The following is a 22,456-nucleotide window of genomic DNA, read 5'->3' on the forward strand; positions in this document are numbered from 1 at the left end:
TTCTGTGTTGATGTATTGTCACATTTAAATGTTTCAGCCCATTAAGACCAATATTTTAAATAAATCACTCAGATAGAACCTGTCTGACATCACATAAAAAGCACAGATCTGGAATAAATTCAAGAACAGATGAGAATCAAAGTAGTCACTGACGCCCAAAAGGTGCCATCAAAATGGTTACAAAACCATTTCTAAGGCTTCAGGACTCCAGTGAACCACATTAAAAACTGTTGGTCACAAATACAGACAACAGGGAGTATTGGTGAATAGTTGACTTACCAAAATTGCTGCATTAACACATCCATGAGTTCTTAAAATAATTAAAGTTCATTTCATGCATTGACACACAAAACCTTCACTTTTAAGCTTTTAAAATAAAACAAATTATATTTTACATACAGGTCAAATTATTTTAAAAAAACAACAGAGGATATGAAGGTTTATTCAGGAGCCACAGAGGAGACCTCTGTCTTTGATGTGGACACTTCAGAGCCGTCATCCACCTCTTTCCCAAAAAGCCGCATGATGCATGTGCGGAACTGTCGGTTCATGAAGACATAGATGACCGGGTTGTAGATGGTGGCACTTTTGGCAAAGTATGCAGGCATGGCAGCGGCTAACGGGTGGAAGGCATATCCGGGGTTGGCTGCGGCAAAGCAAGCAAAAAAGGTGTAAGGTCCCCAACATACACAATAAGCCAAGATCATGACAACAACCATCCTAGATACTTCCTTCTGGGCGTTCTGGGTCGACTCGCATTCCTTCTGCTGCATAGCAATGTCACGGATGGCCAACCACACTGCCAGGTAGCACAAGATGATGACAGCCAGAGGAGTGATGCAGCATGTAATCATGAGGACAATCATGTAGGACTTGACACCGGGGTCCTCACTTCCACTGAACACATCGGGTCCACAGGACGTTTTCAACCCATGGGGCCAGTACCTGCTCCATCCAAAGACGGGAGGAGCACACCACACTGCCGACCAGACCCAGGAGAACATGATTCCAGCTGCCGCCCATTTGGCATCAAACTTTGTATTTCCAAAAGGTTTACACACAACAATCCATCTCTCCCAAGAGATGACAGTCAGGGACCAAAGAGCAGCAATACCACAAGTCGAGACAACGTAGCCTTCAAAGACGCACATTGGATGTCCCAAAATAAAATATCCAAAAAACTGGTTGCACACGCTGATGGTGCTGGCAAAGACCGTCTCTCCGAGGTCGGCAATGGCAAGGTTGACTAAGATCCAGTTCAGGGGATGACGGAGTTTCTTGAACCTTGCTGTGGCTACCAAGACCAGACCATTTGTGAAGACTGCTAAGACGACCACAAAACACATCCAGACTGTCGTGATGTTGTAAACCCATCGAGGAGCGATATGGTAGTTTGGTCCCTCAAAAGGATCTGGAAGCACAAGTTCACATCTTAGAGTCTTCAACAATCAGATTACTTACTGGCATGCAAGGAAAATATTGTGCAAATGCAGATTAATTAGTTTGTCTTCAAATAAAAGTCAGCTAATGAATAAAATGTCAAACACTTCACTAAAGTTTACTTGTGCCAGCAGACACTTTAAATATCACTGCACAAACTACAGTATATGTCATTCTGCTTACACTGCAAATTGTAAAACTGTACAAACTCTTCCACAGATGTTTAAAATATTAATTTAATCTCTGATAACACTAACTTTAACCCAAATTGGTTCAAAATTAAAAGCATACCTCTTGTATGATTGCTGTTTGTGTATGTGAAAGCAGAGCCCCTTGTAGTTTCTTCATTGTTCTTCCAGGGAGCAAACGCCTGCTTTCCCCAATCTTCTGCCATCCTGATCTTGGAAAGACGATCTGAGCTGCTTGATCTTCCTCTGGCTTGTAACCTTGTGGGTTTGTGCGGTGCTTATCCTCATACTTTAGCTTATACACCTGCAGTTCACTGACCTCTGATGGGATTACTCTAAAACCAACTAAAGAAGCCCATCCCCCCAATCCGGATTGGAACCCTGGCATGCGACCATAGCGGCTTCTACCGTAGGTCTGAAAAGCCATGCATCCCTCAAACTTCTCCACATTTCACCCTGACACAAAAACTCAACCTGCACCACCTACCTTACTCTCATCAGAACCCCCTGCCTGGACGGGAGATCTCTGAGACAGATGTAAATAAGCTCTTCTAGTACCGGATAATCAGGAAAGCTCAAGGATCTGATTGTGTGTCACCATCTTGTCTGAGCGCGTACACTAACTGGTCCCCATCTTCAAGTCTCTGGATTTGTGCGTTACTCCTGCTTCAGACAAAGTTACTTTGCATAACTGATTCAAAACCATGTGAAGAACATTAAAACCCCTCCTACTGGACCCACTGCACGCCACCAACTCCACTAAAAATGTAAACAAAACAATATAAATCCTAGTCAAAGTCTGTAATTAAATCCAGTTTAAACAGTGTGCTAAGACCTTAAAGAGACTATTAGATTTCGGGGGTAATTACTTTTTCACTGATGGCCAGACTGGTTCAGACAGCTTTGAAAATTGTTTTGTCTTTAATCAATATTAACATTCGATTGATTATCTGAATCATTTAGGTGTGAGGGGGAGAAAAAAGTGAAAAGAGAAGAAATCTGTAATTGGGCAAAGACTGTTTCACTACACTGTAAGAACTAGAATTAACAGAGGAGCAATGTGGGAGGTAAAAAGCATCACTACTACACCTTTACTCATTCCTCCTCTCTCCAGACTGGAGATTTTTTTGCATTAACATTGTGTCATTTTGCCAGGCCCTCTCCCAATCTGACTCCATCCATGCCCCCTTTTTAGCATTTAGTCCTCAGCTCGATCCCAGGGGGCAGAGGCAACCAAAGCCAACTAAAACACCTCTCCTTTTTCTTCTCACTGTGAATATAAAAAACAAACCCTCTCCTTTTGCATAATTTCTCTGACAGCTTCTCTGTTTTGTGCTGATCTCAGCACCACAGCAGTTGCATCCCATCATTTCGCTAAAATCCGTCTTTGCCAGCTGATCATCGAGCTTATCGACCCCCCCCCACCCCCCTCCCTCGGCTGCAGCTCACCCGCTCTGAGCCACGTGTCTTGCGAGCCTGGGCACACTCGCTGCTCTGTGTCTGTAGTCATTGCTGCCACTTGCTCCCTGCCACATTGATCTTCATGACACATCTCCATTATTAGCATATCGCTGTTAGTTAAAGAGTCGAGATTCTGCAACTCAGATCTTTAGATGCACACGCAGACATGCACATGCCTCCCAGCGGCAAACATTGTATTCACTTTTATTGGGGTGGGGGGGCGGTGGGGGCTTAATAAACACATATATCCAGGCTGTTGTTTTTGTGTTTGTGTATTTGAGTATTTGTAATCATTTTTGCATCCTTCATACTCATATAAATCTTTTTGTACATCTTCACTTGGTGGTCTCTCGTTAGTAAAGGGGGGATATTGCAGCTATGGACAGACCAGACGTCATTGTGGAAATGTTTGACAAAAAAACATACAAATCTGCTTTTGCACTCACATTTCTCATATTCTCCTCACTTCCCCACACATCTACCTGTCCCTCCTCCAGCGCACTCATATCCATTTGCAAACTGCCTTTGCCTATGGCTTACCAATGGTGCCATCTTCTGCACCAAAATGTTTTGTTCTACTTTTGTTGTTTTGGTTCGTTTTTGTACCCCCATAATAAGCTTTATTTTTTAAGTTGCTGTGAAGATTTTAGTTGTATTCTGTAAATCAGATGAAGGTTTATTATTACAAGGCTTATGTGAAACTGGAAGGTAGAAGGTAGCTTTTATTCTTATTGTTGTGATGTGCTTAAAGAGACCAGCAAGGTAGGGAGATTCTTATGCGATTCTTCATCTTCGATCACGTATTTTCTTAAAATTCAGCATTTTTGCTGCTTTTAGGCCTAGTTTCTGATTGTTACATTGTTTGTGCTTTTACCTGTGTTCAGGCTCGATCTGTGTCTTGCTGTAGCTGATCTTAGCTGCCGTAGATCTTGTGTTTTTTTTTTTTTGCATTTCCCTATTGCTCTTTTTTAGTATATTATATTGGCAGTTGTAGCACAAATCCTATTGCCTTGCAAATTTCCAAGGGTCTCTAATATGAGTCGCCTGAAAAGGACTTGAAATCAAGCACAAAAAGAGCTTAACATTAATAAAACAATTATAAATGCATGCAATCTTCAGTCAGTGATGTAAAATTAATAAGCATCAATCGCTTTGTCTGCCTTAAAATACACAGATTTTTTAATTGCAGTAGGAATCTCACTTTGTTTTCTGTTGTAGCAGATTTTGATGAAGTGCATAAATAAAAGGTTAAAATTTAGTTAGTTTTCTATTCCTTTTTGCATGTTTATCCAATAGGGAAGGGGGTTCTCCCAGTTCAGTGCACAGTGTAGGAATGAGGGATGGATGTGATGCTGATGTTGTATCTGATTTATGGGACGAGGAGCTAAAACAGGAGTTCGCCCAGGGTGCAATTAATGCAGAAACAAATTGTTTGCTGATTTGATTAGTCAGGAAATGGCAATAAGAACATAGATGCATCATTAAACTAACCTAAAGGAAGGATTATAAAGCTTAGAACTGGATTTGAGACACTAGATGAGGACCAGAAACCCCACAAAAATGATGTTAAAATTTCTCCAAAGACGCTTTTTGTGCAAGTGTTTGAGATTACAGTTTTGTAATAAGATATGTATGTATTTAAAGCACATGTTTTGCTAGGGATGCCAATAATCTGCAAAGTCTCTGTGTAAATCTGCATATGTGAAAGATTCCAGTTGGTTTGTGTTCACAAGATCAGGGCCCTGGTATCTGAAACCCTGAAATTTAATGGACATTATCAAGAGTCACTTCATACAAAAATCCTAGTAATTTGCATGACAAAAAAAAAAAAAAAACAGGGTGACCAAAATGACCCAGATCCAAGTTTATTAATTACAAAGTAGAGTGCCAGAGGAAGAATGTATGCTGTATGCTTCCATGACAAAAAGGACCAAATATAAGTCAAAGGAAAAGCAGATGGTATTAAAAGTGAGAAAATAGTGTGACTTTAGATCATTCTTACAGAGGGTAGAAAAAACGAGTCTTTATATCTTTAATGACGTCCAAAAATTGCATTACTGACGACTTACTTCCAGGTTATTCAGCAGCAGAATATAAAACATATGAAATGCATCAAACCTATAAAGTTCCATAAAGCTCAATGTTCAATATCAGATACCTATATTTTTCTGATTTAATGAGTCTTTTAATTAAATTTTTTTTATCACAATTGAAAGCTATACTTATTTAAGAAGGGATAAAGTTATTTAAAGGCTATGTACACTTAAAACTGAGATAATTAAGGGCAAGCCTTTATTGGTTTTAAAAAGTAGTCATTTGAGTTTAAACCTTTCCAGTTTTGATACATAACCACATAAATAATGCAATACTAAAATTCCTCTCAAGAGCAAGGCCAAAATCAAACCTGCAATTATCACGGTCTAAACTGATATATTTACAATTAACTGATCGCTGAGTAGAGAGTTAGTCAGCTTGATAGCAATCTCTTCATTTGGATTAATGGACCTTCAAGGAATAAAATCACTACAGAGCAATAATTTACTAAGCTGAAATTTGTTCTCACGAAAAAAAAGAAAAGAAAAGAAAAACACACTAACACTTGGAGACCAGAGAGTAATTTACACTTAACAGCTCCTCAGACTTGAATGAACCAAATGGGAACAAACAAAAAACAGCACAAACATAACTTAAAGGATGCAGGGTTAATAAAGTCCAAATTCTGCTACCTTTTACTGATCGCCATTGGAGAGTCTTCAATGAGGCCATATAAACCCCCCCCCAATTTTTTTATTTATTTTATTTTTTTTACCCCCTCTCTCTCTTTCTAAGCCCTCTCATTGCTGCACCTGCCAGGGTTGCTTGTCGTGGTGGATACCTGTCTGTGTGTTTGTTCCTCCCGTCCGTCTGTTTGCCATGTCTGACTGTGCTGCTGTTGTGGTTGCTGGGACAGATGCACTGATGCCTGTGATTCAATGCTTTATCTCCACTGTAGCTCCATTGTAGGTTGGAGGTGCTTAAAGATGATCGCAGGAGGACCTTCAGCTCTCGAGTAACTATCCCGCCCCCTCCCCTTTCCCCCCTCTCTCCCCTTGCCCTTCCCTCAACCCCCCCGCCCCCCTCCTCACAGGAGCGTGCAAATCAAATGCCCCGCTCTTTGCCTCCCTCCCTCCCCCCCTCCCCGCCCTCTTTCCCTCCCTCTTTCCCCCTCGCTTGCCTAGCTGTTTCTCTGGCTATCACTCACCGTTCTCACTTTCTAAATCGTCTGTTTCTTGTTCTCGGCCTGTCCTTCGTTTACTCCTGTCACTCTTTGTCTCGTTATTCCCTCACTCACTCTGTCAGGACTCTTATCCTCTCCGTCTTTTGTCGTTTCTCTCCCATCTCTCCCTCTCTTCCCTCATCTGCCTGGCTATCTCTGTTTCTGTCTCTCCGGTTAACGTGGTCTGCTTTCAGTAGTTTTTGTCTGGTGTGCTGGATGTGTGTTAAGTAGTTGCCATTGAGACCGCTTTATTGGTCTTTACTGTTTTTGTTTAGTTTTGTTTTGTTTTGTTTTTTCTTCTCTCTGCTATGTCGCAGCTCTGTAATTTAGTGAAGTCTGTCCCATTTTTACAATTTTTTTTGTTTGTCTGTTTCCGGGCTGCGGGATCACATCATGCTGATCGCCATCGTTCCTCGCCTCCCTTGGCTATCAACTCACCTTTCCTGTCTTTTTCACTCTCCATCACTCCCCACCACCTATTCTCCACCCTCTCACCTTGGCTGTTTGGTGTTGCAGTATCAGCTTAGGGAGGGGAGGAGACGGCAAGGGGCGGGTAGGTGATTAGAGAGAGACCTTCACCTTCGCCATGGGTGTCTCAGTTCTCCATACATCACACGCCACCCGCACCCAGCTTGTTTTTTTTTAATGATTAAAGGTCACAGAAGCCATTGAGATGGAAGGGATGACTTAGAGAGATCCCAGAGTGAGTGAAGGGCATGTTAGGACAAAACAGATAATGACTGCAAACAAGGCAGTTTCAGCTGACGCGACTGAATGTTAAAGTTTGAGACTGACGCGCCCTTAGTTTGTTCTTTAATTTTGACCTGCATTCATTAAGGTAAATTAAAGATCATCTCAAAAAATGTGAATGCTGTGGCTCAATTAAGAGCACGCGGTCATTGTTCTTCTTGTATTCCTTTACCCCCATGACTGAGATCCCGAAAGCATAAGAAAACATCCTACATGCAGAATTCAGCAGCAACATGCTAATCATGCACCACTTTTTCTATATTTCATAAACTTAAGATTTTAAGTTGTGTATCAAAGTCCTGTAAATTCATAATATTTTTAAAATGATGCTGGAGGGACATACCACTTCACCACATTTATGATATTCTTATTGCATACAATTATGAGAGATAATTTTTTTTAAAATGTGTTGCATTAACAAAACCTTGTTCTTCTTTTGTTTCTTCTTTTTTTCAAATTGTGCTCCAGGGTTTTAATAAATCCCACCAATGCACAGCATTTTTTTAAAAACTTGTTAACCACTACAGATCATTTTAAAACTTTGATAAGATCTTAAGATATTTTAAAAATACAATTTAAGAATCTTACCAGTGCACCATATTTAAGAAATGTATTTCAGGATCTTAACAACGCACTACTTTTACTACATGATTCTGAAGGTGGAGTTGCAGAATAAGATTGGAAATATTGATGGCATTTGCAACTGTGATCTTTCTCTTTGCACTTAAGTATAGATTTTACGAGTTCTGCAAAATGTGAATTGGTTTCTTGTGAAATAGAAAAGGTTGCTGTTGTATCATTAGAGTGCCGTCCAAATACCACTCCACATATTAATAATGAGAAACATTTTTTGTTTTCAGTGATCTGCTTATGAACACAACTGTAGTGAATTAGTCAAATATTTTATAAAACCATTTTTTCTTTGTATAGGTTTCATTAATTGAAGACCTGTGATGTGATTTAAATTTTCCCTTTAAAGCATGTTTGAATAATACTAGTCAATAGTAAATGCAGTAACAGGATATCCTGTACAAAAAGCTGCATTTTCTTTTCCGTATATGACATTAAATCAGATTTTAGGTCAGTATTAATATTATTACACATAAAGGAAAAGGCCTTGCAGTCCTGAGAACTCTATTCCAGCCATCCGGGGACTGGAGCACATCACAAACTAGTTTGCTTTACTTACAAATTGTCTAAAGACGGTAAAGTCAATGTTTTGTAGTGACGACCGCTAACCCTCGATTGAAGCCCTTTAGAAAATTTGTGATCAGAGCCAAACAAATGTGTGTGAGCAAGTCAGCCTGCAGAACATGTTTGATACAAGTCATATAGTTCAAAGGCAATCCTACCAAATACAAAGGAGGTGTGACAACTTTGAGGAAAACTGAAGTTAGAAGTTCTCACAAATCATTTTGCTAATGCTAAATGTTAGAGAGTGGAGAAAAAAATGTGTATGCTGTGTATTTAAACATGTATCTTTAATGAATCTCCTTACGTCTAGTGGCAGCACGGGAATTTTAAAAAGGGACTCTGACGTGGTTTTAGAGTAAAACTACATCCTTTCTCAATTTTGACCTATAATTTATGTAGAATCTTGTGTAAGCAGATACTTATTTAGCTGCTATCTGTGACCTTTCCACTAGTTGTCACTAAATCCTCCACACTAGCAGTGCTTCTTTAGGAAGAAACCTTCAATTTAATTATACTTGAGAGCAATCTTCTCCCAAATTAGGGGTCGTATCTTTAAACCTGTTGCTAAAATCTGCTTTCTATGTAGCTTCTACAGTCGAAGAGAATGTTCTTCATTTTGGTTCACATCAACAAAACTCCAAAGTTGCCATTTTCCAGAACAAATCCATAAGACCAGGGTTATAATTACATTGGCATCGTGATATTTGCTACAAAAAATGGTTTCGTGTGTTTTGCTGGAAACTCGCCTAATTTCATCCATCTCTGCTCTCCTCCCCACTTCACCATAGAGCTACGAGAAGCAGCTCCCACTCAGCATCCAAGATTCCCAGAGGAATCTTTCCATCCCGCGCCACATCCGAACAGCCGACCAATCCTCGGCACGGCATTTTCACTGCATCCAATGTCAAAGTCAACCAAGCACAGTTCTAACATCTTTTATGATATGATTTATTTTTTTGTGATGTGATTATCGTCACTCTGTATGTCGTCGCATTTGTCCGTACAGTCCTCTGCTCTCTTTAACGACAGCGTGACATGTGAGCGCATTTATCTGTGACTACCACTTGTGCTGTTAGTTTAAATGTTTGAAGCGTAAAGCGGGAGATGCAGCCATCTCCCCTAAGCTGAACAAAGAGCACAGTGTTGTGTGAAGCAGCTTTTGCTAGTGCTTCTGAATGTTGTACGACCAGCTTGTCACCTCGACCGTTTCAAAAGATCAACTTTGGTTTGTTTCGTGTGACTTCATTTCAAAAATTACCACCTTTGTTGTTTCTCTTTCTCTCCGCTCCCCCCGTTGTCTCTATCCATCTTCAGGTGCAGTCACGATGCAGCAGCAAAGAAAATATCCTAAGATCAAGTGAGTTCTAACTACTTTCTTCTACCGTCTGCTCTGCCAAGCTCATAAATAGATTCAAATGTGTGTGTGTGTGTGTTTTTTTCTGTGTGTGGCTGCTGTCTTATGCTTATGCATCCATGTGTGTGCCAGCAGTTGTTAAGCTTCATGTTAAGCTTTAAGAATATGCTGCAGAAGCGTAAGTGTATGTTTAAAGGAAGGAAAATTAGGTCAAGGGAAATCAAAGCGTGGCGGCTATTCTTCACTGGGAGGCAGAGAAGCAGAGGGGGTGAGAGAGGTAGGAAGACATAAAGACAGAGGGAAAGAAAGCAGATTACGCATTAGTTACACATAGCTTTGTTCCGTTTTACGTTTGGAATTATTAGAGAGGTATTATTAGATCATCGCAGCTGCTATCGAGCACCTGAATCATCCAGCTGTGCTCCACAGCATGTGAAAACAAACATTTCGGTGTGTCTTGCCAACCTCTGCTCATTCAAATTGTGTTCTTGCACAGATGCACCTGCAAGCAGAGCAGAAAATAAATCTTGTTAATCCAATTCTCCTGTTAGTGTGACTGTTGTTTTTTTTATTTATATAATTGTATATTTCAGACTCTTTCTTCCCCCCACACCCCCCCCCAAATGCACAAATCGTTTTGCAATCTGTCATGTACTGCTTCAGCTGCGAGCTTAAGTTACGCAAACTGATAAAAGTCTGTTTTAAAAATAAGGAAACGAAGACTTTTAAAGGTAACATGTGTGTTTGCCTCTGGAGATCCGGAGTGGTCCTGTTTCTGACGTCGTTTACTCTTATGTGACAGAGTCCCAACGGAGCGCTGTCGACTTCCAAAGACCGTTCAAAGTTTCTAAATAAAGATCTGAAATGCTAAAAAGGTTAAGCTTAATGTCTTTGAAGGAATATTTTGCCAATGTATGTTTGAGACTGGAGACTGCAGACAAGAGCTCGGGAAGGTTTATAAGTTATGACAGAAGTGATGGTAGAGTGACACCCAGAGAAGAATATTTAGGGTTTTTTTTTGTCCAACTTCTTTATGTCAGTCTGTCCAACCTTTGTCTTACCCACAGGCCACAGTGCAGTGGACATCACAAAAGTTGCCCGGAGGCACCGCATGTCCCCTTTCCCCCTTACCTCCATGGACAAGGCCTTCATTACTGTGCTGGAGATGACCGCCGTCCTGGGCACTGAAATCATCAACTACAGAGGTAAGGAGGCAGACACTCCTGAACCAGGTCAGATTTTGTGCTTAGTATCATCTTATTCCTCCTCTTTTGGTTTCACATTAGTTAACATCAGTTCCTTAAGGCTGCTGGGGTGTTAAGCTCGAACTCATTTCACTGTGAGGACACCTCACTGAATCAGCTGTCTCTGTATGCATGAAAAATGTCAATCTCCATGACACAAATTTTCTTGGCTGCAAGGGCGTGTGCATAACAAACAAACCTCACCTAAAAATAGCTGCAAGCAGCAACGTCAGAACCATGAACTTCAGTGGGACACAGTCAGCATGACAACTTGATCTGCCAATGCGTAAAAGATTTTTTTTTTTTGGCAATTGTAATGGACTAACCCTTAGAAAATTTAAGAATGAAATAAATGTTAACATTATTGATTGAATACTGTCCGATAACCCGCGTACAATTAGGTAAAAATGAACTATTTTAATCTCTCTTATTAAGACCAAACTCTAGTATTAACAATCGCAAAGTTCAAAAGACGTGTTTCTTAATCTTTGCAAATTTTCTCGCTAAGTTTTCAGGCATTTAGCAAATAGAAATAATTTAGCTAATTCTAACTAAGCTAAAACAAGAGAAGTTTGGTCTGATTTAGCTTCACAGAGAGATAAAAAAATGTTTCTTTTTTATTTTGTGTATTTATCTGGTTTCTACTGTGCCCGCTTGTCTTTCCCATCTTTAACAGGCTGTGTAAATAAAGCAGACAAATATTATTCACAAAGTAAAACACGTCTTTATTATCAAGAGCAGTTTTGTATTCTGCGCGTTTGACTTATCTTGCACAAATGTCCACATTTAGCTGCACAAGGCTGTGTAATCCTTCCGGCGGAATGGGCCGAGCACTGGTGAAGGGTGACATGGAGCCAAGCTGAGGGCCAGAGGGCAGAACACAGACTCAGCCTTTAAAAAAAAAAACAATATAGAGACGAGCACCTCTGGCAGTAATGACCTCAACACACTTAAATGATGACAAAAACAACCTCAAAGTTTAAAAAATATGTTTTGTTTCATGATGAGGTGCGACTCAGTTACAGGATTTGCATGAACGGAGCAGAGAACAGGACAGCAGGGAGGTAGCATCGGGAAAATGAAATATTTATAGAGACAGCATCTGGAGAAGCTCCTCTGCTGAATATGGAGCAGCCTGAGTGAATGTGTGAAATGTATTCTTTTACCTTTTTATCGATGCCGTTTATGTTTGCAATTTAAAATTAAGAAAATGCACTCTAGCTTTCCGGCTTGCTGCTTTGTGCTTTGCCGTCACTTGACCGAAAAGCAAGATGGACTCACAATCAAAGATGTTTTGGGGGGGAAAAGAGCATCTTATCAAACTGCTGCAGCACGACGTCACCTCTGTTCTATTTTTAACCTCAGCTCAGCCTCGGCATATGTTTCCAACAGGCTGTTTAAGTGGCAGCTTGGAAGGAAATGTGAAAAAAACCCAACAATTTTTCCGATGAAGTGCTGTTAAAGACTTGGACAGAACCTTGCAGGTCCTCATCTGCAGCTGGGATGAATCACTTACAGCACCGTGTTATAACTGGTGTTTAGCATCTGCATGACTGTGGGCGTCCTTTGCATGTACATGCATAATGTTTTTCTTTTTGTTTGTTTTTCTTTTTTCCTGGGTTCATATCAAAGCTTAGATCTTTCATATTAAACACCCACATCATCGCAGCGATAAAGCTCAAAGAAGAGCTATATTTATCCGCGGAGCATCTCAAGGTATTTTTGTTGGATATCTTTTTTACTCCGCCCACTCATACTGTGATTTCTTTTCCTGCGTTTCTTTCTTTCATTGAGCTGTTTTGTTTCGAGAGTCTCTGATCCTCTTGTCATTAAAGTTTGCGACTTCCAACCAGAAGCAACGTAATAAAACCGAAGCGCGAAAACCTCACACACGTCGCTAAATTGGATGCACCGTCTCACCCTTTATGCATCTGCTTCTCTGCAGCTGACACCATCTTCCTCTCCTCCTCGCCCTCTCACCTGTGTTCTGCTTTTCTCTTCTCCGCAGATGGGATGGGTCGAGTCCTGGCTCAGGACGTTTATGCCAAAGACAACCTTCCACCCTTTCCTGCTTCAGTAAAGGATGGATATGCTGTGAGAGGTAGGGACGATAAATTATGGCTGATGGGCTGTTCTTCTCTCGACACAAAATCTTCTATCTTTTTGAAACTTTGCTCATTTTATATGTTATGTAAAAATCACCTGAAATGCATCAACTGAGAAATTAAACATAGATACTTACCAAATGATCCATCCATTCACACGGGGAATATTTTCTTTTTAGCATGCTAATGCGATATTTGTCAGTTTTAAAATTTTTTTGACCTAAAAGTCAATTTCATTGACTACACCAATCAAACATTTTCATCTCCTCTCATGTCTAATTTATTTAAACCTTGTTTTCGCCAGCGGCTGATGGCCCAGGTGATCGCTTCATCATCGGAGAATCCCAAGCTGGAGAGCAGGTTTGTCACGCTTTCACGACAACATCCTCACATTCCGTCCATGGACATAAAATATTTGATTTCTGTCGCATATTTCTTGCCTTTGCTGTCATTTCACATCAGTATTTTTTGCATAGTAGGACATTTTCCCTCTAAATGCAGGATTAACTCTAAACACACCTTAAACCTTAGACATTAACACAATGTGTACTCCTAGACATGCTAGATTTTGGATTTTATCAGCTTTATTTTTTTTTCATACTTGATATGTTTTGATCAGACAGTAAGAACACTTGAACTTTTTTTCCACAACAAATGTGACCGTAATCGCTTCATAAGAGTATGAAAGCAGTCGCACCTTTTTGTTGACTCCTCCTGGCTTCACTCACACATTTTCATGAAAGTAAAAAAAACTGTATTCCACATTCTAATATTTATTTTTAAGGCTAGACAGCATTTTAGACTTCTGTGTTCAGTGGATAAAAGCAGGTTAAAATAATCTATTTTCTCCATGTTTAAACTAATCAAACTGCCAGGAGTGTTTTTTTAGACTAAGATGCAGCCTAACTTCTTTTTATAAACTTGTCTATTTTGCTCTCCATGCTAAATGTCACATTAAATGCCATCACTTTAAACTTTAAACATCCTAGACTTCACACTAATCTTTTCCTCTGTAAAATTAAATTGTAAGCATGCAAACATGAGCAATTATTGTGTGAATGGTTCCCTGAATGAGCCCTTGCTAATAGATAACTAATTAAACGTTTTTAGCTGCTTTTATTTACTTTAAAAAAAAAAAAAAAGGTTATATTTCCTTGAGGGTGAAAGTTTGTTTTTTTCCCTCAGAGTAAAATAACTCAAAATACAAGTTTCAGGGTGTAATCAAAAGGAAAGTTCATGTTGGAACTTTTTTTTTATTTTTTAAACTGTGTGTTAGTAACTGTTGACGGTGGTGATGTATATGATATAAAGATTTGCCACCATTACTGACATATTTCCTTGTTGTCAGAATCTATTTGGCCATTTTTGGAAAACAAAAGTTATTTTCTGTCCGTTGTCCAGTTCTTCTGCTTGTCCATGTTGTGATTTCATTTGCCTTCTCTTTGCATGTGAAGCCCACCCACACAGTGATGCCTGGGCAGGTGATGAGGGTGACGACGGGCGCCCCAATCCCCTGCGGTGCCGATGCTGTCGTCCAGGTGGAAGACACCGAGCTTCTCCGCGAGTCTGAGGACGTAAGCGTAAAGTTAAAGGCCAACAGCAGTGAAATGTAGAACTAGATGTTACCAAGCGTAGAGATGATTTTGGCTTTACGGGCAGTGAGTGACAGTTAGGCAGAAAACCGTGGTGCCCATTACTGCTTCAGTAGCTTAACAGTATTTTTTTTTCTGATATTTTATTTGTTATTTAGGGAACAGAGGAGTTGGAGGTTCGAATTCTAGTACAAGCCCGTCCAGGACAGGACATCAGGTTGGTTAAAATCAGAAAAAATTTGAAGCTCTGATTGCATTTGCTGTTTTTTTATGGGTTTGCCTAAAACAGAAAAGCCTATGCGACAAAAAACAAATTCCTATCATCCTTAAGGTGCACCCTAATAAACAAGATTTACCGTGTAATTATTATGTAACCTGGACTTTATCATAATCAAATAGGGAATGAAATCTAATTTTACTATGTGATTATTATAAAACTAAGTGTAACTATAACCAAGGGGGTGAAATGAGGCAATAACAAAAAAATCTGACTAATATTGTATGTCTTTGTTCATCTGATGGTTATGTCATATTATGTTTTTGTTTAATGTTTATAAACTTTCCTTGAGGAAACTTGTGTCATCTAAAACACTCAAGATTTTTCCCCTGGAGAAATAACTTCTGGTGGAGCAAAGACCCAGACGGTCGCACACTTTTTTCAGTGTTTATGATTTCTCTACTTTGACCTGTTCAAAAGTGTCTCACTTTGTAAATTCTCATCTTCTGCGCAGAATATTAATAAACATTACTGTGGGTGATTTTCACCTCAACAGTGCTTGGTAACATAGAAAACTCTTTCTGAATTTGTCCCACTCAGATTTCTGTTCATTTTGCTACCTTGTTACTTTACATCCATTAATTCTAATTACAGCCAGAGGCCAAAGAAATGCTCAAAATGCATAGCGTGTCTCTAACAGAATGTAAGAACAGCCTTACAACATCATTCAGGGATTTTGCAGCATTTTTTAATTTGGTGTTTGCATCTCCACAGGCCTATCGGTCATGACATCAAGCGTGGGGAGTGCGTGCTGGCAAAGGGCACCCATATGGGCCCCTCTGAAATTGGCCTGTTGGCCACTGTTGGGGTCACGGAGGTGGAAGTGCAGAAATTTCCTGTTGTGGCTGTCATGTCCACAGGAAATGAGGTAAAGCTAAAACTACATAATCGGTAATGACCAAAGTTTGTGTGCCCTTCAACCTTCACAGAAAATCACATTCTGGGTTTAAATCAGCAGGTATTAAACAACCATGTTGACATTTTTATGCAAATGAATTTCATATTTCCTTCATCAGCTTTCCCATCAGATTATCTGTTAGAAAAGAGGATTAAGTTGAGCTCAGATTTAATGTTATTCTGCAGCACTCACTCACAAAACGATTCTAATTTTACAACCAATATTTTGAGTACATTCTTGAATATTAATGCAGTAAAATTAATTCTGACGTGTGAAGCTGATATTTGTAGACGCACTGCATGAAGAGGTACATAGCTTTTTTTCCCCCTCCTCACTATGTATCATTAAATCCGATTAAACTTTTCCTGTTTCAGGTCAGTTAGGAATACTAAAATGATTTATATTTGCTTAATGTCAGATTAATGAGCGAAAGATTATGAGAGGCAGCTTGAAACGCCATCCTATTTTTAAAGCCCTACGTGCGACATGTTAAGTGGGTGTTTCTGCAGGAGGGACTGGTGCACTTCTCACAAATAGATTGTACCATGAAGAAAGAGCATTAAGTGGAAACACTGAAGCAACGTTTCAAGACATTTGGCCCAAATGGATCTTCCAAATAGACAATCGGCCTAATCATACTGCCAAAATAGTTACGATGTGTCTTAAGGTCTTGGAGTGGACGTCACAAAACTCTGATCTCAGTTCCATAGAAAATCTGTTGGCAAAGCCGTCATACAGATCTAATCCAGTTACCCCAGGTTTGAGGAGGAATAGGCCAAATTTCCAGTTAGAATGCCCAAAATGTTTGACCCTGTAATACAGTTTAAAAGGTCCTTCTGCAAAATACAATAGAATTTATTTTTTTAATTTCTGAATTTGAAGAGATCAATATGTACACCTTTTCATTTATTACATTTTGGTCATCCTGACTGTGTTAAAACGGGAAAACTTGAACTGATTAAATATCATACAGGGGTCTTGCTGATCTAAACAGACACCTTGTTCTACATAAAAACAGATAAATGTTCTTTTTCTGTGACTAACTTTCCATGTTTCATCATATCAGACCCAAATTGTATTATCTGCAGCTAATGTGTGTGTCCCAACAAGACTCGCATCTCTATGACCAGAGTGTAGAGTAATTCTCGTTATCCCGTGACATATGACCATTGCAAACATTGTATTACAGTTTTATGTGAGACATTTTTCACCAGCTGTGGCATTTTATTCAGTCAGAACCTAATTATCTTGCACACACTGCAAATACTAAAGCATGCCTTTATGTTTGCAACCAAAAAGGATTCGCGGCAAGGGTCGTTAAATTCTCTCCCTGTTAATTACTTGCTTCTTTATCCACTTTGTTAATTTCCATTACAAAACATGATCCCTGTCATGTTGTGCTGCATTGCTTCTTGGTAGCTGCTGAACCCAGAGGATGACCTCCATCCTGGGAAAATTAGGGACAGCAATCGTTCCACCCTGCTTGCCACGATCCAGGAACATGGCTACCCCACTATCAATCTGGGAATCGTTGGGGACAAGTAAGGTTCACATTAAGTCTGTGCCAGGCCTTGTTTCATAAAATACCCCTTAAACTTTTCCAGATTTTGTCAATTTATGTAAGCAAATATTTAATTTCGATCCTGTGTGATAGACCAGCAAAAGAGATGCATATAATTGTGAAGTTAAAGGAAGACAAAATTTGATTAGACAACATAAATAGCGATACGTCTAGTTATCTAAACCTTCTATCTTCTACTACATAGTTTAGAACATAAAAATATTCAGCCGTAATGTTGTAACATGATGAAATATAAAAACAGTATGTATTAAAGATTTTTTTTTTCATGTAACTTTCTTTCTTTTCTCTGAAATAAATTGGTAGTTAATGCTTTTGTGTATGTTTTGTTTCTCTGTTTTATGCCTTGCAGCCCAGATGACCTTTTGAACGCTCTGAATGAAGGCATCAGCCGTGCTGATGTCATCATCACCTCAGGAGGAGTGTCCATGGGAGAGAAGGTAGTTACATGAGGGGTCATAATGCTGTTTTACTGACACCTAGTGGTAGACGGCGAGATAGCAGAAAAAAAATATTTCAGTAGTGGTTGGACATTTTTTTATTTTTAAAGCACAGAGAACGAAATTGTATCTCAATGTCATTTTTAAGTTTGTTAAGAAATGTGCATTTTATAATTTTGCCTTTTAATTGTATTTTTCAGGATTACCTCAAGCAGGTGTTGGATATTGATCTTCATGCTCAGATCCATTTTGGTCGTGTTTTCATGAAACCAGGGTAAAGCAAACAGAAAGTCATTAATTATTGAGACTGTTTAAATCATTTTTGTTCTTCCTAATTCATTTTTCTGCAATGACATTTGTTGTTTTATTGTACTATTCGTTGTTTTTGTTGGGGTTTTTTTACAGTCTCCCAACAACATTTGCCACTTTGGACATAGACGGTGCTCGCAAACTAATCTTTGCCCTCCCAGGTAGTGTGTGAAGTTGAGAGAAAGAGCGATTCTACCAGCCATGCGCACAGACTCGTTACTCAGATATTTTTCTTTGTGCTCTCTCCTCTCGTCCTCCTCCCTCTGTCCCGCCCGTCTGTCCTAGGAAATCCCGTGTCCGCTGTTGTCACCTGTAATCTTTTTGTCATCCCTGCTTTGAGGAAGATGCAGGGTATTTTGGACCCCAGGCCCACCATCATCAAAGCGAGGGTAGGACTCACAAAGCGTATAAGGGAAGTCAAAAAAAAATCTCTTGGGTTTATTGCTGTGCTTTCAGTGCACAGGCATCAAACTATAAAAAATAAATAAATAAAAATCAATGTTTGCACAAAACTACTCAAGTCTTGCTGCATCTTAAATCATCAAGTAATTGTGTTTTCATCATCCTCTGGATGCATATTTATGACCACAACATTTTGCTGTGACTTGGCAAAGACACCAGCAACCCCAAGGCCTGATCCTCTGTCTTGAATATTCATAACCACAGAGTGGGTAAAAGAAATCACTAGAATATCATGCACCCAGAGCAGGCTAAGCTTATGTCCCCCATCAAGCATTAACAAGTAAAGGATTTGGTTTCCTGCCATTATGGGCGCCATCCAGCATGCACCTCTACATCAATTGCAATTATAACGCAGTTAGAAATCAAGTTGAATATATTAGTGCCACTTTGTAAAGAAATTAATGGTCTTAAAGCATAGTTGCACTCAGGCAATTTTCCCAAGCAGATAGCATCAGATTTAGATTAAATCTTTACCCTTGCAAAACAGACTCAACGAGGCAACTATATTTTGTTGACCTCTGGTCTTTTTTATCCCTGTGGCATATTTTAGTGCTGTCTTCAGCTGTTCTTATCTTGGCCAAGATACCTTGTAGATGACATTTTAGGGATATTTTTTTTTTTAGAATGAGCCAGGATGAGATTCATCTGGCATAATAAGACACAAATAACAAAAAAATACCTCTAATCATAATAAAAATATATCAATATTGTTTTTGCACAGAAAATTAAAACAAGAATCTATAACGTAATTGGTCTTTCTTAAATGGAAGCTGCTCCAAAATTATTAGAATATATTGATTCTTATTGGTGCAATTATGCTTTATTTTAATTTTGATATGGACTTTAGAATAAACGGTCATTATCAAGTTTTTATGTGCAGAATATTACACCATTATTGTCACTGTGCTCTTTACTCTGCAACACAAGTATAACAATTTAATATTAGCTGGTTAATTAATCTGTGACAGTTAAAAATGGAGACAATTCACACTGGTGTATTTGCACAAAAAAATGTTTTTTTTTTGTTTTGTTTTTTGTCTGTGCCATAAAGCTTGAGCATTGAATGAAAGCGCTGAATTCTAGCAAACTGCCTAAAATATACAGTCCGTAAGAAAAAATAGAAAGCACTTGAAGAAAAATAGAGAGGAATTTTAAATGATGCCCTACAAGTATCTGTTGGGAGGGGTTTAATAAAGCTTTAACTTTATTATATGTTTGTTTACTATTTAGTTGTCATGTGATGTGAAGCTGGACCCTCGTCCTGAATATCACCGCTGCATTTTGACGTGGCATCACCAGGAGCCTCTGCCTTGGGCACAGAGCACAGGTACAACAACGTAAAGCAGCAAAAAATGTATTTTGAAGAGCAACAGAAACGTTTCGGAAACAGAGAAACTACCTTGTCAGTGCTTAAAGTACTGACAAGTAAAGTAAAGTGAAGTAAAAAGCTAAGGAAAACTCAAACTGTGCATCTTTTTTTGCTTTCTTTCAACAATGGCTTCCTTCTTGTCCAGTGTAAACAACTAAATGTAAATAAGCACAAGCTCTCCGTTTGTGGTCTCCTCGCAGGGAACCAGGTGAGCAGCAGACTGATGAGCATGCGCAGTGCCAACGGGCTCCTGATGCTACCTCCAAAAACAGAGCAATACGTGGAGCTGCACAAGGGCGAGGTGGTCGACGTCATGGTCATCGGGCGGCTATGATGTCATCAGAGGGGGACGCCGGACGACGTCACAAATAGCGAGCGTTGGAATGGGTGGTTCACGGTGCATGTCCACATATCATTGACTATTCTGTAATATGCAACGGCACAGCTAGTTTTTATTGATTTGGATAACGTTGAGGTATAGTCAACATCTTGATCACAACCTAGATACATATTTAAAAAAAATAATAATTTAAAAAGATTATAGTATTTCAAACAAAGAAAATATAACTTTTAATGAAAAAAAAATCTAATTATAAAAAGAGATTTATTCTGTAATATATTATTATGATTATTATTCTTATTATTATTATCATTATTCTTCTTATCATTATTATATTAAGGCAACTTTGTTCCTTTCATTGCAATTGCTTTGTGTGTTCAATGCTAGACCTTATCTATAGCAGTAGCATTTTAATAGACCGCTGTAGGTGCCTGCCAGGACAAAAAAATAAAAAATAAAATTATTATTTTCTCATCTTTAGTGGATAAAAAAAAATCAGTTTTTTGAAAGTGAAGAAAACATGGAAAGCTCCAGATTTCCTACGGTGCTCAGTTTAGAGGAAAGAGGCTGCATATCAAGGCCACCTCCTCCTCTGAGGGCCCATCAAGGTGACACTTCTGTTTTTTCCCTCATTAGTATGCATCATAATGGCTTCACAAAGAGCTTTGCTTGTTGTTTATCTTGTGAGTCTTGTTTATGTGCGCAGTGCCAAATGCCTGGACAGGAAGGAGGCGATATCGGGAGGGTGAGGTGTGTGTGTGTGTGTGGGGTGGGTAGGAGGGTGGAGGGTGGATTGGGGGTATTAGGGGCACACCCACGCCAGCCAGGCCCAGACCCTGAAGCTTCCTTATATTCACTTAAACTCCAAACCCCCACCAAGGTGACAAGCTGAGCCGGGGAGAAATTATCATTTTTGTTTTTTTGTTTTGTTTTTCTTTTTGATCAACTATTTAAGAAAAAAAGATTAAAGAAAAGAAACAGCTTCTTTAAGTGCTGACAGCCTTTTTAACCAAGTTCACAAGAAATGTACAGAAAAAATAAAAATAACCATATTGTACAGATATATGTGACCAGCACTCCTAAGGAAATTATTAAGCAATGAGGAGACATTGATCAACGCTGTACAATAACATTTTCTGTAATGATATGAAACTGATGAAAGAGACTAAGATAATAAAAATCCTTGATCATTATGTAAAAAAGGGTTCTTGTTGGCTTTCGTTTTTTAATAAAATATATCTATGGAAAATGTGGGAGGTTTTTGTTATTGGTGCCGAAGGTTTTGTAGCTGATGCACTTTGGGTTATCCAACAGGAAGAGTCTAACAAAGATGCAATTGATCTGTAATGAAACTGGTAAAAATTTATATATCTGAGAAAGCATATGTGACTGCAATAAGTGGTTGATTTTGAAGCAATCCTTCATGGTAGCTATGGTGCTCTATCAAAGAAACGATGATGGTGCAAGGAGTACTTTCAATGGGAAATTAAAACCAAAGATAACGCATAGTTAATGACATGAACAGCTTGGTCAATGATTCCAAGAAAGGGATGCAAAACCACTGGCTAGGAGTACTTTCTATAGGATAGGAAAGCAAACAGAACACAGAGATAATGGCATCAATAACTTAATCAATGACTCTATTCTCGTACACAGTTGTGCACCAAAGCATTGAGTCTTGGCTACTTCATATGAAAAAGAAATACAAGAAACGTAGTATGAATAAATACATCTATAACCACAACCAGGAAAGCTGCTACTGGACCAAAAGTACTTTCTTTTCTTTTTTTGAAAGAAAATCAAAACAAGTAGAACATGACGTGACTCCATCCCAGAAAGAAACGCAGCTAAACACTGATGCACCTAGCTAAGAGAACATCCAGGAAAGAGTAACGTTAACCATAGTGTCACTGGATGCAGAGTACTTTCTATGTGGAAGCTTGTCCAATGATTCCTTTCAAGAAAGTGACATAGTTTAGAAACGCTAAGCCCAAACTACTTTCCATGGTTGGACAAGAGAAAAGAGCATAGATTTAACTGGAGACATCGTTCATTCGTTGGCTAAAGCCCATATTCCTGCAGGGACCTTTTTGGTTCAATCTTGCAGAATTCAGCACGAAACCAAACAGGTCCCCAAGGGACATACTAAGCGAAGGACAGGGCCCACAAATGCATCAGAAAGCATTTCAAATCTGTGG

General features: G+C 39.2%; 2 protein-coding genes across 18 annotated transcripts in view; one reads left to right on the forward strand and one right to left on the reverse strand.

Moving 5' to 3' along the window:
* Nucleotides 1–21,507, forward strand: part of gphnb (gephyrin b) — an 89,666-nt gene extending 68,159 nt beyond the window's left edge. For 4 of the 17 annotated variants that reach the window (XM_081602537.1, XM_081602533.1, XM_081602531.1 and 1 more), the window contains 16 exons: nucleotides 6,082–6,138; nucleotides 9,078–9,167; nucleotides 9,604–9,646; nucleotides 10,711–10,848; nucleotides 12,896–12,988; nucleotides 13,297–13,352; nucleotides 14,447–14,566; nucleotides 14,743–14,801; nucleotides 15,576–15,729; nucleotides 17,179–17,300; nucleotides 17,676–17,778; nucleotides 17,979–18,052; nucleotides 18,184–18,251; nucleotides 18,373–18,476; nucleotides 19,780–19,876; nucleotides 20,119–21,507. In XM_081602537.1, coding sequence (XP_081458663.1) covers nucleotides 6,082–6,138; nucleotides 9,078–9,167; nucleotides 9,604–9,646; nucleotides 10,711–10,848; nucleotides 12,896–12,988; nucleotides 13,297–13,352; nucleotides 14,447–14,566; nucleotides 14,743–14,801; nucleotides 15,576–15,729; nucleotides 17,179–17,300; nucleotides 17,676–17,778; nucleotides 17,979–18,052; nucleotides 18,184–18,251; nucleotides 18,373–18,476; nucleotides 19,780–19,876; nucleotides 20,119–20,252 — 1,512 coding nt within the window. In that variant the 3' untranslated portion in view covers nucleotides 20,253–21,507. The remainder of the gene's footprint in view (nucleotides 1–6,081; nucleotides 6,139–9,077; nucleotides 9,168–9,603; nucleotides 9,647–10,710; nucleotides 10,849–12,895; nucleotides 12,989–13,296; nucleotides 13,353–14,446; nucleotides 14,567–14,742; nucleotides 14,802–15,575; nucleotides 15,730–17,178; nucleotides 17,301–17,675; nucleotides 17,779–17,978; nucleotides 18,053–18,183; nucleotides 18,252–18,372; nucleotides 18,477–19,779; nucleotides 19,877–20,118) is intronic. The other 13 variants (XM_008397472.3, XM_008397479.3, XM_081602536.1 and 10 more) reach the window with 8 other exon arrangements.
* LOC103457389 (red-sensitive opsin) lies at nucleotides 441–1,834 on the reverse strand. Its single transcript, NM_001329059.1, has 2 exons — nucleotides 1,732–1,834; nucleotides 441–1,411 (listed from the first exon to the last, which is right to left on the reverse strand). The coding sequence occupies exons 1-2, from the start codon at nucleotides 1,832–1,834 to the stop codon at nucleotides 441–443; spliced, it is 1,074 nt and encodes a 357-aa protein (NP_001315988.1).
* Nucleotides 21,508–22,456: the final 949 nt, after the last annotated feature.

The sequence above is a fragment of the Poecilia reticulata genome, chromosome 21 (genome assembly GCF_904066995.2).
Source record: "Poecilia reticulata chromosome 21, P_reticulata-male-v2, whole genome shotgun sequence".
Classification (NCBI taxonomy): Eukaryota; Metazoa; Chordata; class Actinopteri; order Cyprinodontiformes; family Poeciliidae; genus Poecilia; species Poecilia reticulata.